At 44.2% G+C, this 18,304-nt stretch overlaps 1 protein-coding gene across 1 annotated transcript in view; it reads left to right on the top strand.

Moving 5' to 3' along the window:
• Nucleotides 1-18,304, top strand: part of LOC107111822 (cytosolic phospholipase A2 beta-like) — a 235,253-nt gene that overhangs the window by 33,180 nt on the left and 183,769 nt on the right. The window contains exons 7-12 of the mRNA XM_015412860.1: nucleotides 1,775-1,847; nucleotides 4,550-4,686; nucleotides 5,527-5,658; nucleotides 12,929-12,969; nucleotides 15,011-15,053; nucleotides 17,302-17,365. Of these exons, the coding sequence (XP_015268346.1) occupies nucleotides 1,775-1,847; nucleotides 4,550-4,686; nucleotides 5,527-5,658; nucleotides 12,929-12,969; nucleotides 15,011-15,053; nucleotides 17,302-17,365 (490 nt within the window). The remainder of the gene's footprint in view (nucleotides 1-1,774; nucleotides 1,848-4,549; nucleotides 4,687-5,526; nucleotides 5,659-12,928; nucleotides 12,970-15,010; nucleotides 15,054-17,301; nucleotides 17,366-18,304) is intronic.

Raw genomic sequence — 18,304 nt, 5'->3', positions numbered from 1 at the left:
CTGCCAAGTCAGCCTTTTGTCTCTGTCCCGTGCCATGTCTCTGTCCCGTGCCCAGGACAAAAGCCAGACTGGAAGGGATCTAAGATAGGCGTCATCCAGAAAGCTCTGTTACTGAAGTGCCACCGCCCTCTCTATTATCTTGCCCAAATAGGGCAAGTTGGAAACCAGCCAATTTGGTCGGGTCCAAAGATGGTTTTTTCAAGAGGGGATGCACCACTGCCTCCTTAAGTGCCCCCGGGAACCACAACACAAGGATCTGCACTGTTACTGAAGTAAAGCTGTGACAATCATTTTGTGGCTGGCTCCATTAGGGTTACCATCCCCTAGTGGGACCAGGGGATCCCCCACTTTCATGAGCTCCAGCTGGCCGGAAGTAGGAAATCCCCCCCCCCAACAGCAATGTCATGCATGACACACTACTGTCACCTGGAAGTGACGTAGGGACTTCGGTGACATGGGGGGGGGGATGACGTTCTGTTTTTGGGCAAAACTCCAGAGTTTGAGGGTGATTTTGCCATAGAGTTTTGCCCCAAAACCAGAGCCTCACCCCTGATGTTACCGGTGTGCCCATGACACTTCTGGGCGATGTATGCACATTGTGCAACATTCTTGCCCAGTCTTGGAATGCCCACAATCCCTCTGCCAGTGCAACGATCGGACCTGGCAACCCTAGGCTCCACCTCAGTGGCAGCCATTTTGTTGGTGCGCCCACCATGCTGTGTCAGAATTCTAAATGTGCCCACAGGCTCAAAGAGGTTGGGGACCCCTTGGTTAAAGTGTAACACTAGTATCTCAGAGAACCAGGTTCGAATCTGCAATCTGCCATTAAGGCTTGCTGAGTGACTTTGGGCCAGTTCTACACTCTCAGCCTAACCTACCTCACAAGGTTGTTGTGACTTGGGGCCACTGTGGAACATTTTTCCAGGGCCATTTTTGTTTCCCAATTCCCTCCTTGGTTGTACTGATGCTGTTTTGGGGTTAACACTGCCTGTTCATGTGCCTGTTTGTTTCCTATCTGCTGCATAAAGGAACAAACATTTTTAAAGGTCTCCAGTAAAATATACTAACATCTGGAACCAGAGCACTCCTGGTCCCCAGGTCATTCTTTTAACCACTGTGCTATACCAGCTCCCAAGTTTGTACTCCACTCTTTGTAAAACGGCAGGTGGATTAGAACAAAAACTTCCCTACTATCTACAAATTAGATGTATGCTTGGAATCTCAAAATTATGATAGCTAGAGGGAATGGAATGCAATGAAATTACAAGAAGTAAAAGGGAGGTGACATCAGCCTTGGGTGGAGGACGCTTTTAGCGGAGTTAGTTCAGCATGTCATGAACTGTGAGTTGCAGTGCAGTTCTAAGCTGAGTTACACCATTCTAAGCCACTTGACTCAATGGATTTAGAAGGGTATAGCCCTGTTTAGGATTATACTCTTATTCTTGGAGGTAATAGGAAAATCATGGCTATACTGGGCAATCTATAAATATGAAGAAGACTAGTTTTAAGGTCAATTTAAGGGAATTTTAGTTACGATCCTAGTTCCCCCCTGTAAATATTAAGGGAACAAAATTTAATTTTTATTTATTAAAACATTTGTATCACAACTTTCCTCTTTGTTCAAGGCAGCTAATAGAGTATAATAGGAATGTTATTTTTTTAAAAACAAATCCTATAGGAATAAATAATCCAATATCTTTAATAAGTCTGCTTTGGATGTGTTAGAATTAATAGGAGTCATTACTTTACTCATGTGTGTTTGTTTTCTCTTCAGACTGAAACCTTTCCCTGCTACTTATTTTCAGTGAAGGTCATCCAAGCTCAGAACATACCCTCAAAAGACCTACGTGAGTGGACACATTTTCCATCTAATTTCTCTTGGAAGAGATTAGGCACTCAAATGGCCTTTTACAAGAACATGTATAGTTCTACAATTTTGATTTGCATCCTCTTTACCAGCTTTCTTTTCTCAGAATCCTGAGAAGTACCGAATAGAAGGTTAAGGAATACATATTCCTCACCTCTCCGCAGTCTCAGGAATAATGGATATACAGTGCTGTCTTAAGCAGAGTTACAGAGGAATTTCAGACAGATGATATAATCCAGAAGAGGAATGGTTCCCAAACGGTTTCTGGTCTGTCATTTCAGACAGAACCATCTTAGAACCAGTCCCCTACCGGAATATATTTGTAATTTCACACACAAACGCTACTGTCCCATTTAGGAAACGGGGCTGAAGCATTTTACCTGTCAACCACTTCCAAGTAGTCTTCAGTTTCCTCTCCCGGTTCCGATGCGCTTTCCCCCGCTGTTTTTCGCCCGTGCGATCTACAGCTTTTTTGGGGGGGGAACGTTTGCTTTATAGCGCTATAGTGCTATAACACTATAATGAAACAGCATTATATCAACCCCATTGGAATGCCTGGAGTGTTGTGTTATAGCACTATAGCGCTCTAAAGCGAACATTAAAAAAAAAGCTGGAGATCGCCCGTGTGGGCGAAAAACGGCGGGGAAAAAGCGGGAAAATGCAGTACAGTCTGAAATGGCAAACCGCTTCAGATCCAGCTGTTTACCGGAAGGGGAAAGCCATGTATGAAATGGCAGCACTATACCAGTTCACAACGGATCAAAAACGGCTTCAAAATGGGTTAAAAAGGGTAATGTGAAATTCCTCACATTCTTCTCAGTCTGTTGAAGTCAGTAAGCTTAGAAGGGTGTACCTCTGCTTAGCCTGGAAATGTTAGGCTTGATTGATGCCAGCTAGTGCAAAAGTACTCTTCTAGCTGTGTTGCTGCTTTACACACTGTAATAAAGCTGTCACCTTCCACGTGGGACCCGGAGACAGGGTTGCCAGTTCCAGGCTGGGAAATACCTAGAGATTTTGGTAGTGGAGCCTGAGGAGGGCAGGGTTTGGGGAGAGGAGGGACCAGATGGACCGTTGGGAGCGGGGTGTGTGGCTTTATGATACACTTCCGGTGATGTCAGGGGGTGTGGCCTTATGACACACTTCCGGTGATGTCAGGGGGTGTGGCCTTATGACACACTTCCGGTGATGTCAGGGGGTGTGGCCTTATGACACACTTCCGGTGATGTCAGGGGGTGTGGCCTTATGACACACTTCCGGTGATGTCAGGGGGTGTGGCCTTATGACACACTTCCGGTGATGTCAGGGGGTGTGGCATATGCTAATGAGTTATGCTAATGAGATCCCCTAGCTCTTTTTCTATGAAACGACCCCTGGGAGGGACAGATGAGGTATAATACCACAGAGTCTACCTTCCAGTGCAGCCGTTTTCCCCTAGTAAACTGCTGTCTATCGCTTGGAGATCAGTTGTAATAGTGTAAGATCTCCAGTGTTATATACTGAGATTAAGGCAGCGTTTCTTAAACAGTGATTTGTTTATTCAGCTCAGAACACAGCAACGACACTCAAGAAAGTTGCAACTTTATATATTTTGAACCAGGGAAAACCACACCCCCAGCACAGTAATGACCAATTACAACTGAGAGCTTAGAACCAATGGGATTCGTTCCCGTCAAAGTTCAGAGTCTTTCCGGATTGGTCTGTTACACAACAGCAACCAATCCGACTGCAGGGTTTAGAATACTTGAAAGTCAATGGAGCTTGTGCCTGAAGCTCTGGTGTAGGTTACATAGTATAATACATAAGGAAATAAATAACATCCAGGTATTACCTGGAGATTGGCAATCCTAGATCTCCAAGAATTACAACTGATCTCCAAATAACAGAAGTCCATTCCCCTGGAGAAAGTGGCTGCTTTCAAGGGTGGACTGCGTGGCATCATGTTGTCCTCAAACAACACCTTCCCCAGGCGGCTCCACCCCCCAAACTCCAGGAATTTCCCTATCTGGAGTTGGCAACCCTACACTGTAAACAAGATGCAGTAATGCATTACAGTGATTTTGCCTCTAGGGTTGCCAGCCTCCAGGTGGGGCCTGGAGATCTCCCACTTTTACAACCAATCTCCAGCTGACAGAGATCAGCTCCCCTGGAGAAAATGGCTGCTTTGGAAGGTGAACTCTATGGCATTGTACCCTGCTGAGGCCCCTCCCCTCCCCAAACCCCACCCTCTCCTGGATTCACCCCCAAAGTCTCCAGGTGCTTTCCAACCCAGACCTGGCAATCCTATTTGCCTCTCCAGCATCAATATTTAAATACTCAAGTGAGTCTATACAGGCCTGTATAGACCTAAGGAGATGGCCTGGATGATACCACTTCAAAGTACAGGTGGGGAGTTACATTATTCAATGCATCTTTGCCAAAAAGCTCCCTAAAACTGGGAAACTAGAGCAGCGAGGAGCAGGTTGGATTAGTATGCTGTGTTAATTTTTAAATACAAATTTTAGGGAGCCTTTTATATAAGGGAAAATTCAAAGTAGCACGCTCCCCCTATTGTCAGAACGGCACAGCCCATTCTACCATACCAGGATTCAGCCATCTTATTCTGCTGCATGTTGAGACCAGGAAAGGCTAATCATTAAAAACTGTGCATTACACATTAATACATTTTAATTTCTCTCTCTCTAGTGAGTGCCTCTGACTGTTATGTGAGTCTTTGGCTGCCAACTTCTTCAAATATGCAAGTCCTGACTAAAACAATCCCAAATACCAGCAACCCTGTTTGGAATGAAAGCTTCAATTTCTTGATCCAGCCTCAGGTCAAAGTATGCTGCTTTTAAAAATCTGTTTCATCTTTAGGCTGACAATGTTCTTACACAAAAGAGCTCTAATGAACTCTTCTTCTTTTAGTGAACAGGGTATGGCTTTAGGATTTGTAATGTGGGGTAGAAGGAAAAAGCAGAAGCACCAACACCTGGGGTTGCCTGAGGCATCATTACTCAGATTGTAACATCAGAATTTAAAAAAATAGGGAGCATTTTGAAGGTTTGATTTTAGGCATAAGGAGAATCCATAATGTACTTTGAGACTGGTATTTTTTGTAATAACAGGCCATTTCTTAAAAATCAAACCAGCCATCTCTGTTACACTAACTTCTAGGCAGCATGGTAGGTGAGTGGACCACTGTGGCTGCTGTGGTAAAAGTTGTGGTTGGGGGCAACTCAAAATAGGTGGCTTGGAGATAAGTTACCTAGTGTTATTATTTCTGGTCGGGAGGCAGCACAAGGCATGTATAGTAACCACATTTACATAGCTTGTCTAAAGTGCTTGAAATGCTTCACATATATGATCTCAGTAATCTTTACCACAGCCCTATGAAATAAGCCAAATTTCCCCATAAATATTGTAGGGGGAGGGGCTGAGGAAATGCCAACTTGTGTAAAGTCACCATGAGTATGAGGCTGATGAAGACATGCCCATTCAAAGTTTAGACTTACATGTATGTGGGAGCAGGGATAATGAGACACTAGCCTTGAGCTGTGGAGTGTTTTCAGAGGTTTCAGGCAATGGATCTGGGTCACTGGCAGCTGTCAGAATTTGCAGAAAACACCTTTCTTTGGGGAATGGAGTTCATGTTCTCTCCTGCCTTTCTTTTTTGTGTTCAGAACATGTTAGAGCTGAAGCTCTATGATCAAGATGTGGCCACCAAAGATGATCTCCTTTTCACTGTGGTCTATGATATTGCAAAAATAAGACCAGGGGACACGATTTATGAAAACTTCATTTTGAACTCTGAGGTGAGGTATGAGAATTGAAATGACATAAAAGCTGCTTTATTATTTGTTTGTTTCATTTCCCCCCATTTACTGGCTTAATTCTCTGGGTGACTTGCTATGGAGGATATAGAGAAGCAATACATTATCTGCATTATCTGCTTGACTGTCCTTTGTTTACTTTTCCTTTGGAGATTTGAAAAACCATGAAAAAACCTTTGTGGCATAAGTTGTAGGTAACTGTGTTTACCAGTGGAAGGGGAGAATCTAAAAAACAATTGAAGAGTCATAGTTTAAAAAAAATATTTGGACTAACCAAAATTATCACAAAACACCAATCACAATCAATGGCTGCGGTCACACGTAACAGAAGCCACACAAGTGAGACGGAAGACAGCCGGAGTTTCCGGGCGCGATCTCACCAGCACATCTGGGAAGCGTAGCACTCCCGTGGCTCAACCGAGGCTTCCAGCCGAAACTGCGTGGCAAAAAACTAGTACCTTGGAGGTACTAGTTTCCGGAAACTGCGGGGCAAGGGCGGGCGTCTGATCGCGTTTCCGGTGGCATCCGGCGCCCGCCCATGTCCCCTTGCAAATAAGGTGGTTTTTTTTGTCCAAGTCTCTGTGGATGCGCGTGTGCACCCAACGGAGCATGCGCATTTGTCATGTACACAAAAATAAAAAACAATTTGCCGCGGCGCGCGCTTCTTTGTTGAGCGCCGGCTTGTCCTGTGATCGGCACCTCTCCCTTGCCATGGAACCTCCATGGAACCTCCACGGTACCTCCACAGGAGGTCTGATCACGTAACTGCGCAGTAGTTTGCCCCAGAGCAAACAGCCACGCTTCTCCTCTGCAGTTTCCTGCCCGTGTGACCGGGGCCAATGTTCCCTTTAAGCTGAGTTAGTGTGAGCTAGCTCAGAGTTTTTTAGCCTCCGGCTCACACATTTTTGTCCTGGCTCAGGAAGGATGGGCTCCAGAGCAGACTAATTTATGCAGTAGCCAAATTGCTCGCTCACAACTTTAATGCCAGTAGCTCACAAAGGAGAATTTTTGCTCACAAGACTCCACATTGATCACATTGATCACAATCCTTCAGGTTCCTACAACTCTTCATCAGAGTGCATGTTAAACACAAAAAGTGGGTGGAGGTGGAAAGAAGAGAGAAAAAAAGTTGTTTCGGGTCATCTTGAAAAACAGATTTTCACATAGCATTGAGTCTGGAACACCTCCTTATCTCTGTGTTAACAAATGTACAAGTTGTGGAGTTTTGGCGAACATGCCAGGAAACATTTTCTTCTCTTCCTCCCTACCTTTTTGTGCTTAATATGCAGCTGCATGTGACATACAATTTATAATCAATGAGGCTGTAACCAATTTTTTTTTTGCTTTTAAATTGCATACTCATCTCATCGTCCCCTCAATAGAACTCTGGTTATATGGCTTTTTCCAATTTCATCCTCACAACGATTTTGAGCTGAGGTTGAAAGAGAAGTACTGGTAACTGGCTGAAGGGAGCTTCAACAGTCAAAATCTCTCACCCCCAAATCTTGTTGGTCTCTAAGGTGTTACTGAATTCAAATCTGGCCAAAAATCCACTCACCAGGCATCACTGCTAAGTAGGGATTTGAACCAAGTTCTCTTCCGTTCCAGCTTAATGACTCATACATACCAGTTCTCAAGCCTGCCAGAGAACACTTTTAATTGTTTTCAGGTAATATTTATCAAATAGTCAGCTCGGAAGTTCTTTTTCTTCAGTGAATAGTCTAATGTCTAGTTTACTGGTTCAGTCACCCCCAATTAAATATTTACTGTTCAGTCAGCCCTATTAAATATTTTCAACAGGTTTTTTTGGTTAATGAATCACTAGCTTAATCATTGGACAGGAAACTCAAAGGTAATAGTACTTTCCTAAACTATGCATGTGCTGGGCTTCTGTAGATGTGCTTGTAATAAAATTATGTATCTAGTAAGTTTTTTTAAAAAATCACTTGTTAGGCTGCTGCAGTTTAAATGACAAGACATCATGGCACCTTAAAGACAAATGAATTCTAAAGTTTGCTTTTTCCCCGGTTTTATATGTTTACATGGAAATGGATCTTCATCAAGAGATGCAGATCTCCTTTGCTTCCTCCTCCCCCCAGCAGTACTTTCTAGCACTATGAATGCTGATTCCTGCATGGAGTAATATCAACATAGATAACTAGGCTGTAGTAAGGAGGAGGAAGAGGGTGAAATAGTTCCTTGCTTCCTTTTCCATCGGCAGAGCTCCCCCCCCCCCACTTTTCTGCAGGCCACCAGCCTGTGGGTCCTGTGATGCCAGGAATGGTTTCTGGAGAAAGGGGAGAAACAGGAAGTGCTTGCTTTGGCAGCAGCTATACTAAAATTGGAACAATACAGCGAAGATTAGCATGGCCCCTGTATAAGGAAAAGCAGAAAAGAACCGTGACCATTAACACCTTCTACTGACAGATCGCTGGATCAAATCCAGTCTCTGTTTTCTGGTCCAGTATGGTTTACCTTTCTGTTTTTTGTTGGGATAGAAATTAGGCTTTTTTATATAATTTAATGATTCCTATGAAAGAAGCAATGCATGGAATGCATTCATTATAATCGACTTTGCATTCTATGCTGTTGTTGACTGGTGAAACAGAAAGTTAAAAATGTGAACAATTGGACCAGCTTTTCAGTTTAAGAGATGTTTCTTTTGAAAATGAGTTTTTTCTCTCTCCTTCCAAATTTCTGTACTTCTGAAAATCAGCCACATTTGAATAGGAGTGGAAGAACTGCTTTACTATCTAAATCCCAGTCTCACTTCTCATAAAAAGTTGTTTATGAGAATAAACTGAAAGACATTGGAGAAAACTTACTGAAGTAAGGGATGGATAAAATGAGACATTTCCTTGCACAGCAATTATGTCCTGGTACTCAGTCAAGCTGTGAGTTGCATAGGAACTTGTGCATGCTGTCTCTTTACGTTGTGTAGTTATTTGTGTGGCACGTTGACCTGCTGATTTTTTCCTTTGGTGTGGATGTACTTCCCCTTTCTTTTGCCATGCCAATCATTTGTGAGATGTATGGGTGGTTTGGAATGCTGACCCAGTAGTATTCCACCATGCAAATTATGGTGTGATGACTAAAAATTGAGTGCCTATCCACACTGGCAGGAAATCACAGAGAAGACTGTAGAACAATTGGATGACTTCTGTACAATATAAACTTGATTGCCAAGTGGACTAACCACCACGATGGATGTGTGACCACAATCACACACCACAGATACAGGCAAAATGTGCAAGTGGAAAGTAAGACTTTAAAAAATCCATAGAGGTATGGCATCCCACAAAACTTCAGTATGGGAGGTGCACTGACATGTCATCTGAGTCCTGCTGATATCACCTCAGAAATGAGTGCTTGGCCTAAGTTACAGACACCAAGAAACAGGAGGAGGCATACAGGTGTTTTCATTGTCTTTACTTTCAAATACACAAAGGGTAAAATAAACAAGGGAAGTCAACAAGTAGAGAGACTATACAGTCAGATTTTGAGCAGGAGTGAAAAATATTGGCCAAAGAGAATTAGAAAGGGCCTTTTCTTGCCCATAAACATCAATGGCGATGTTAATTATCCTCATTTATAAGTCCTAGCCAGTCAGGGATCAGTATTCCAGTGTCCTGAATACTCATGTAAAGAAACACAGAAAAGACACACAGACTGGTACACAGTCCAGGACAATGCCTTAATGTGCCCTGTTGTGCCAGTAGCACAAGGATATCGCTGTAGCACACAGCATTGTGTGTCAGTGCAACTGTGCCAGGCAACCACTAGGTGTCACATCACACCTAGTTTAGCAGAATGCTAAACACACATGGAAGTAGAAGAAAGGGATTAGTACCAACAATGACCCAGAGCTTTGGGCAGGCAACAGTGCCATTTTAAGCAGAGCTACACCCTTCTAAAGTCATCAACTTCACTTACAATGATGTAACTCTGCTTAGAATGTCACTGCAAGCCAATCAGACAGCTATGTTATAAGGCATTATAAAGGGATTACCATTCACAGACAGACAAGCTATAAATAAGGGATTGCAACAGATGGGATGCTCTTACACATCAGTGTATTAATTTAAAAGACTTCTATCCAATGTCCGTAGTCAGCCGTCAATTTTTCAATGCCCAACCCCAATCTCCCCCTTTAATTCCTAATTCAGCAGTAGCTGTGCAGCACCACCACTGCACTGGCCTGAAGCGTGCACGACTCAGCCAGGACCATAGCCTTGATTCACCACAACTCACCCAGGGCCAGGAGGGGGAGGAAGCCTGGGGCGAGCGGCATCCTGCTGGAGAGGAAAAGCCAAACGGCCTGGCACCTGTCCTCATGCAGTGTCCACTCTCCATTCCACCCCGTGGCTTCAAAGCTGCCCAACCCCCTTCCTCCCCCTCCCCCTTGCATGCACGTCCACCCTTCATATAAACCCTGCCAGGGAGCAAACAACCCAGACAGAACTTTTTGTGATCCTCCAGAAGGAAGAGAAGGAAACAGGTGTTATTAACCCTGCACCAGCCATGTCGGTGAAGAATTCCTGCCCAGGATCCACCCAAACATGCGCTTCAGCGAGACAAGCCATGCAGTGTGGCACCAAAGGCCTTGTGCCTCTCTGAGTGGCTTGGCCACCACACGCGCCTTTTCTTGCCTTGCCACCTCTTGGACTGGCCCTGCACAAGGCTCTTCCTTAACGCAATACACTAAACAAATTAAAACAGCAGCAATGAAACCAATCATCAGTATTTTAAAACAGCAGGTGGTAAAACTAGTTGTCCAAAATCAGCAAGGAAACAAATTGTATAACATTTTCCTGGGTCTGGGCCTTTTCAGTTTAGAAAAAAAGGTAAATGCAGGGGGGGATATGATGGAGGTTTACACAAATTATGCTGGGGTGGAGAAAGTGGATAGAGGGACACTGAATGAAGTTGATGGGCAATAGATTCTGAAGAGACAAAAGGACATATTTCTTTGCTCCACACTTAAATAAATTGTGGAATTCACTGTCAATGGAAGCAGTGATGGCTGTGAGTACAGATGGCTTTAAAAGGGGGTTAGACAGATTCATGCAAGAAAGGTTCATCAATGGCTACTAATGGTGAGTTAATAGAGCCTCCACACACAGAAATAGCAAGGCTGCGGTGAGACGTGCCTTTAGATCCGACGTAGCTGCAAATGCCTGACAGATCTAAAGCACACAATCAGACAGCAACATCTGGGAAAGGTCCTGCAGTTGTCAGCACTCCGTGCTGCCCTGCCACAGAAACGGAGTTAAAAGACACTGGGAGAGTCCGGTCCTAATGATTTCCCCTAGTCTGGTTGCTCAAGCACGCTCTCAAGCCATCGGGATGGTCTGCTCGTTCCATCCTAACTTGGTGCCAGTTTTCCCCCCTTGCTTAGCAGTATGTGCATAACTGCATACTCCATTGGGAACACTCCATGAGGAGGTTCGATTCCTCATTTATGCACATGGGAAACAAAAGGCAAAGAAAACCCACTCACCTGAAGTGGTGTCTGATTGCACAACGATGGGCTGAGCCAGCAGCACAAAGGGATGTGTGACCACGTGACTGTGCATCAAATTCCACTGGAGGAAATAGGGACCCTTCCCCTCCGTGCCAAATGGCATGTGTGACTGCAGCCCAAGACTCTGAAACTCAGTACTAGGAGGCAGCATCATGGAAAGGCCTCTGCTTGGATGCTGTTAGCTGGCCATCTTGGGCAACTGTTTGGCTAATGCATAAAACAGAATGCTGAACTAGATGGACCACTGGACTAATACAGCAGGGCTCATCTCAGGTTCCTGGGTAAAACTGAAGTTGAAGATGGTTTCATTTAGGTGTGCATTTAATTAATTAATTTGGGTCCAGGTCTTAAAGGTGCCACTGGATTCGGACTTTGTTCTTCTTCTTCAGACCAACGTGGCTGCCCACCTGAATCTAATTAATTTGGGGGCAGTCTTAAACTGTGGTTTTAGATTCTGGTTTATACAATTGTTATTCCGTTTACGTTTCAAGCTGCCTTGAGTTCTGTAAGGTAGAAAGGCAGCTAACAAATGTTTTAAATAAATAAAATTCAGTTAAAAGGGTGGAGTGTAAAAGGGCTGCCAACTCCAGGCTAGGAAATTCTTGGAGATTTGGAGGTGGAGCCTGGGGAAGGTAGACACTGGACTGGGAAGGGAGATCGGCAGGCATATGGTGCCATAGAATCCGCCCTCCAACGCTACCATTTTCTTCAAGGGAATGGATCTCTGTACTCTGGAGATCAGTGGTAATACCAGGAGAACTCAACCCCCGGAGGTTGGCATCACTGTGGTGTCAATAGTGCAGAACACAGGGTTTGTAGAAAGCAGAGATTACATAATTACTAAAATCAATGAAACTAAGGATCCCACCCCTATTCAACTGCAACATCATGTCTGTTAATTAGAGATCAGGCAATTAGATATCCTGTTCTACAGTATCTGTGTTCTGTTCGATAGTTCAGGTGTGTCATACATACAGCTGAAGTATGTGAAGAAGACATCCTTTGCAATTTCTTGAACTGTGTGTTCTTGGACTATCCTTGCAGATTACAGTTTTGATCTGTGACCACTTGGTGTCCTCCTTTGCCTGAACCTTGCTTTCATTAATACACCATTGATATTGCCCTTTATGGGTTTTACTTTTGAGAAAAGTACAACTGTAAAAGCCTTTTCAGTGGAGTTTTGTCTCCGAAGTGTATACCCTATCTTTTGCTCTGCTATACTGTTTGAATGGAGGTGTTACTCTCAGGGGGGAAAGGACTTGACACACTGTTGGCATTCTTCATGCAGGCAATTCAAACAGATATTTGCTGTGGCCATCACTCCAGACTCAACTCTGGGCAGGGTTTAAGTGGCCTAGGTAAAAGGTAAAGGTTTCCCTTGTTTGAAAGTCAGTCGAATCCGACTCTAGGGGCAGTGCTCACCTCTGTTTCCAAGCCAAACAGCCAGCACTGTCCAAAGATGTTTCCGTGCCATGTGGCTGGCATGACTAGATGCCGAGGCGCACGGAATGCTGTTACTTCCCACTGAAGCAGTACTTATTTATCTATTTGCAATTTCTTGCTTTCGAACTGCTAGGTTGGCAGGAGCTGGGGCCAGAGACGGGAGCTCACTCCGTCTCACGGCACTAGGGTCTCAAACTGCTGAACTACAGACCTTCTGGTTTGCAGCTCAGCATCTTAACCTCTGAGACACCACAGCCCATTTAATTGTTATTCTTCCCCCTTCAGAGTCAAGCAAGTCTAGAAGTCAAATTCAAGGTGATAAGCATGTGAGTATATTGCTGTGATTATGCAATGATGCTACTCAACAGGAAGGAATTAATAAGCAATAAGGAAGCAATTAATCAACAGCATTGTGCTTCATTCCCTCAAATCATATGTTCTAACTATCTCTGTTTACCAGGGAAATTATCTGTTTTCTGGTACCTACAGTGTTTGTTTTGCTCTTCTTCTTTTTTTGAGGAAGGATGACTTGTAAAATGTTGTTAGTTGCTACAGTTGTTGTCAGGGCTTTTTTTGTAGAAAAAGCCCAGCAGGAACTCATTAGCATAATAGGCCACACCCAACAGCAGAAACTCATTAGCATATTAGGCCACACCCCTGACAGCACAGCTCATTGGCATATTAGGCCGCACCCCCATGTTACCAGAAGTGTGCTCATCCAGCCACACCCACCTTTTGCTTCTTATTCTGTTTACCTTGTTTGTTGTCAAAACCCAGGGCTTTTTTGTAGCAGGATCTCCTTTGCATGTTAGGCCACACACCCCTAATGTAGCCAGTCCTAATGAGTTTCTGATGTTGGGTGTGGCCTATTATGCAAATGAGTTCCTGCTGGGCGTGGCCAACTTGGAAGCCAGCCGGAACTGCGTTCCTGTGCGTTCCTGCCCCAAAATAGCCCTGGTTGTTGTCATTCTTCAAGTCCTTCTCCAGGTTACAGTGCACAGCCTGAATCTTAATATATGACTGCTTCTAAGGTATAGTTGAATGACTGATAACATCAGGATAGGTCCTAACCAATGTTTCCTCTAAGCTGTGGAGTCCTGTGAGCAAAAATTCCACTTTGTGAGCTACTGGCATTAGAATTGTGAGCAAGTTATTTGGCTACTGCATAAATTAGTTTGCTCTGGAGCCATTCTTCCTGAGCTAAGACAAAAAAGTGTGAGCCAGAGGCTAAAAAACTGTGAGCCAGCTCACACTAACTCAGCTTAGAGGGAACACTGGTCCTAACCATGTTTTAGTGGGAGACTTTTTGCAGGTTCCCCCTGCAAAACTGAGGGGGGAGTGTGGGTGACATGGGTAAGCACGCTTTCACAGACAATGTGCAGACACACACCCACACCTCCAAAAATCTCACGACACCCCCCTCCTGTTGTAGTTATCTGCACACTTTTCCTGGGGTCAACTGACCTGGTGACACAGGAGACTTCACAGGAAGACAGTTTGCTTGTGCAAGCTCTTCTCTGCTTGGCATAGATAGGATGTTCCACCTTGTAGATAATTTGGTTTTTAAAGTATATCCTACCTTAGGCAAAATAACAGAGACTTTTTATATTAGTGGAGGACAGGCTATTGCAGCTGAACAAATGCAAGAGGTGGAGTAGAGACTTCAGTGGGGAGGGGAGGCTTTGGATGGTGAGCTGATGTACTTTTGGCCTGTACCTGCATTTGCAAATGTGGTATTGCTCTGTGAACAATGCTTCCAATCCAAAACTCCAAGTGCTTTTTGAAGTGCATACAGATTTGGTTTCCTTATTCATGGGGGGGGGGGGGGCTCATGGCTCATATCCTTGCACTCTTTGTGTGAATGGACCTGCTACTTCTACTGACATGAAGAGGGAAATCACTAGTACCAAAGGAGCTCTAACACATATAGGGAATTCTAGATTTGGGGAAAGGTGTCTCATTTTATTTATTTTTTATTTATGTCAGCATCCCTATTGGTCCAAATCTGCCAACTTTGGCTCACATCAAGCCCAGTTCAACCCAATTGTCAAGCAGTTGAAATTCTCTTCTGTCTCCCATATTTCTGCAGCTCCAGGCAGGCAACAAAACCAGGAGATATATTGAGCTTCTGGTGGGCCAGGGCCATCATACGTGGCAGGTCACTGGCATTCAGCTCAGTGGGACACAAGTTTTGCAAGCCTCACATACTACTGTGTTAAACCTTGAATGCTAATTTTCCTTTTTTCAAATCCAAAGAACGCATCTTTTTTTTTACAAAAAACAACAACAAACCAGTTGACTGCATATATTTCAGGGTTTTTTACAGAATGTGTTTTATTACTGAATTGTTTTGTGTTTTCCCCCCAGAACTGGTGATGTTGAGAGACTTGTTACTAATAACATCTTAGTGGTAAGCCTCATTTTCATTCCATAGTCAACACCTTTTCATTCTGAGCAAAATAATTGCAGAACAGAACAGAGAAAAGAACTAGGACCTTGCTTTCAAATGAATGAATGTGGGTTTCCCCCCTCATTCATTAATGTGATTTCTCTTTAAAGAAGTCAGTAAGATTCTCCCTACACATGCCAGGTCACAGGTGTGCACCTGTATTCTCAGTCAAACATACATTGGGGACAGTCACCTTATGAGATGCTTATTCACTTGGTGCTGTGAGTGTGAGAAGGAGCTTTTGATTTCTATCCTTTCACCAGCAGAATGGGTGGTGTGTATGTGTGGACGTTTTGGCTCTTTTCTCTGGCTCCATGTGCCCTAGGAAGGACATGTGGAGCCCAAGAAAAGTGGAAAACCTCCCACCAAACTTTCCACTGGAGAAAGTGTGGTGTGGGAGAAACCAGGAGTTTCTTCTCCCCCTGTACAGAGCTTCCTTGTAGAACCGGGTGAATGAGCACATTTAAAGGTGAGTTCCCGTATTGTATGTCTGACTATGAGTTCAGTCATGCATCTGTGACCCAGCAAAACAAGGGCATATTGGGTAGTTATGCCCTAAGTGGGTGATTTTGTGGCAATTGTTCAAGAACAGGCCTGGTTATGGTGTTTCACTGTGCTTGTTCCCCAGCTTAGGGGGCTGCATATATTCTATAATACACTGTAGATTTAAACTGTTTCATACCCTGGACCCATGTTTCATACCATAGCACCCATGTTAAAAATGCTTTCATTGTATTAGCCAGATAGAAGTAATATAAAGATATATATATATGTAATATACAAATGGTCTGGGACCTTTATACCTAAGGGGCTGCTTCTCCCTATATGTCCCCCCAAGAATGCTTCATAAGAATATAAGAGAAGCCAATGTTGGATCAGGCCAATGACCCATCCAGTCCAACACTCTGTCACACAGGGGCCATCAGGAGATCCATCAGTGGGGCCAGGACACTAGAAGCTCTCCCACTGTTGCCCCCCCAAGCACTAAGAATACAGAGCATCACTTGCCCCAGAGTCCCTATCTATACCTTGTGGCTAATAGCCGCGTTGTTCTTCCTCATGTGGCCTGCTGGTGGTGTCCAGTCCACAGGCGGCTCCTCAGTGAGGGCTAGGTTTTTTGATAGTAGTTACTGCCTGGTAAAACTCTCTGCCAGATAACATCTGGGCCCTGTGGGATCTTTCTAGATTCCGTAGGGCCTGTAAGTTGGAGTTGTTCCACCAGGGTTTCCATTAAGGTTGGCTGAGGCTCATTTTTCAGAAGCAGGAAGAAAATCCAGCAAGCCTGCTCCTCTCCAGCAATTGGAGAGGTGGGGGGAGGTCTTCTTCCTGCTTCTGCAACCAACTTCAGCTGCAGAAGCAGGAAGAAACCCAGCCGGTCCTTGCCTCTCTGACAATTGGAGAGGCAGGGGAAGGTCTTCTCCCCCCCTCTCCTGCCCTCACCCCCCCTGAGACCCCAATGTTCCACCACCCCAAATTTTCTGGCTACACCCCTGTTGTAAGTATGCTTTATATTTATTTATAGAGTGTTTTATTGGATAGTGTGTGCCGCCCCAAGCCCTGGGACCTAGGGGAGGGGTGAAGTATAAGTCTAAAAAAATTTGAGACCCAGTGTGGTATAGTGGTTGGAATGTTGCCTAGGATTTGGAAGAATTAGGGAGAAATGCCCACTCAGTAGGGTTGTCAGCTCTGGGTTGGGAAATACCTGGAGATTTTGGGGGTGGAGCCTGAGGAGGGGGCATTTTGGGAAGGTGAGGAACCTCAGCAGGGCATAATGCCATACAGTCCAAAGCAGCCATCTTTTTCAGGTGAACTGAACTCTGTCACCTGAAATTGTAATACCAAGGTATCTTCAGCCACCACCTGGAGGTTGGCAACCCTACCACTTAGCCATGGAAGCTTGCTGGGTCACCTTGGACCAGTTACGTACTCTCAGCCTAACCCACCTCACAGGGCTGTTATGAGGATAAAATGGGAGAACAATGGAAGCTCTGCTTTGGGTCCGCATTGAGGAAAAGGGCAGAGTAGAAATGAAACAAACAAAGAATAGAGCCAGGTGCAAATAACATCCAACAAAAGAAGGCATTTTTGGAACTGGACTAGAGACACAGGAGAGTCAAAACTGGCAAAGGAAATATTGTTTATACCTTGTTCCTTTAAAACTACAGCCCTCTTAAAAACAATTTAAAATTTTATTTTGTTTCTTTCACAGGCCCGAGAAGTTTCCTGTTTAGAAGTTCAGATGGACAAATGGAGGAATGAGGAGTGTTTGAAAAGTTAGTCTGACTTTGTGAAGCAGACAGCTAAACCTGTCCATAAACCATTTTTAATCTAAATAAAAAATCTCCCTGGCTTAAAGGCACGTAATATTGCTCAATTTCCAAATTTCCATTGTGTTAAAGGAAATCCCTGAGCTCTATTCCTTCATGTAGAGATAGATAAAACAAGATAGTCTCAGCTGGAGTTCTTTTTTTGGATTAGCTAAATGAATAGTGACTGACAGGCATGTTTATAGAAACCGTTTAAGAAAACAAAGAAACAAAGTTATGGTAAGGAACTCCATTCTAGACAGGATAGAGTAGAGACAGGATTCTAATCTAGTTTAACTAGCTAGGATGGATAGAGATGCAAGAAGCATGTCCTGCCAAGATGAAGAAGGCTAGCATAGTGTGGAGAGGTGTCAGGCTGGAAGGAAGGAAGATTCCCTGAGAGTAGCATTCTACACATCAAAGGGATAGTATCAGAGCAGTAGACGGGAAGGATGATCTATCTCTCCGACTCTCTCTAATCCCACTCTGAAGCCTGAGGCGAAGAGACAGCGCAAAGTTGCTCACTTCCAACAAACGTGTGCCCTGAAAAATCCTTTAACAGATTTATTAAAAAATAAGCTGTGAGAAAAATGGCTTTTGCTCCCCCCCCCCACAGCACAGGCATGCATAGAGGAAGTTGCACCTAGCTTCACCTGGCTTTCCCCCTTCCTTGCTCCTACATGCTCAACAGCATTGCTACTCTAAATGACACACTTGAGCAACAGAGAGTTGTGTTAAATGGAGGTTTTGCTCAAATGTTGTAAAGCAGTGGGTTAAGATCATTTCAGGCAAAAGCTCTTCTCAGCTGTACTAATTTTGGTGCTCCTATCTCTCATGTACTGGGGGAGCATGTTGTGTGCAATCCTCTTGCTCTGTTCATTTAATCACCAGTTTGTATGAACAGGG

The sequence above is a fragment of the Gekko japonicus genome, unplaced genomic scaffold, assembly GCF_001447785.1.
Source record: "Gekko japonicus isolate JY-2015 unplaced genomic scaffold, Gekko_japonicus_V1.1 scaffold1254, whole genome shotgun sequence".
Classification (NCBI taxonomy): domain Eukaryota; kingdom Metazoa; phylum Chordata; class Lepidosauria; order Squamata; family Gekkonidae; genus Gekko; species Gekko japonicus.
The sequence above is the reverse complement of the archived record's forward strand: the minus strand, read 5'-3'. Positions and strand labels throughout refer to the sequence as shown.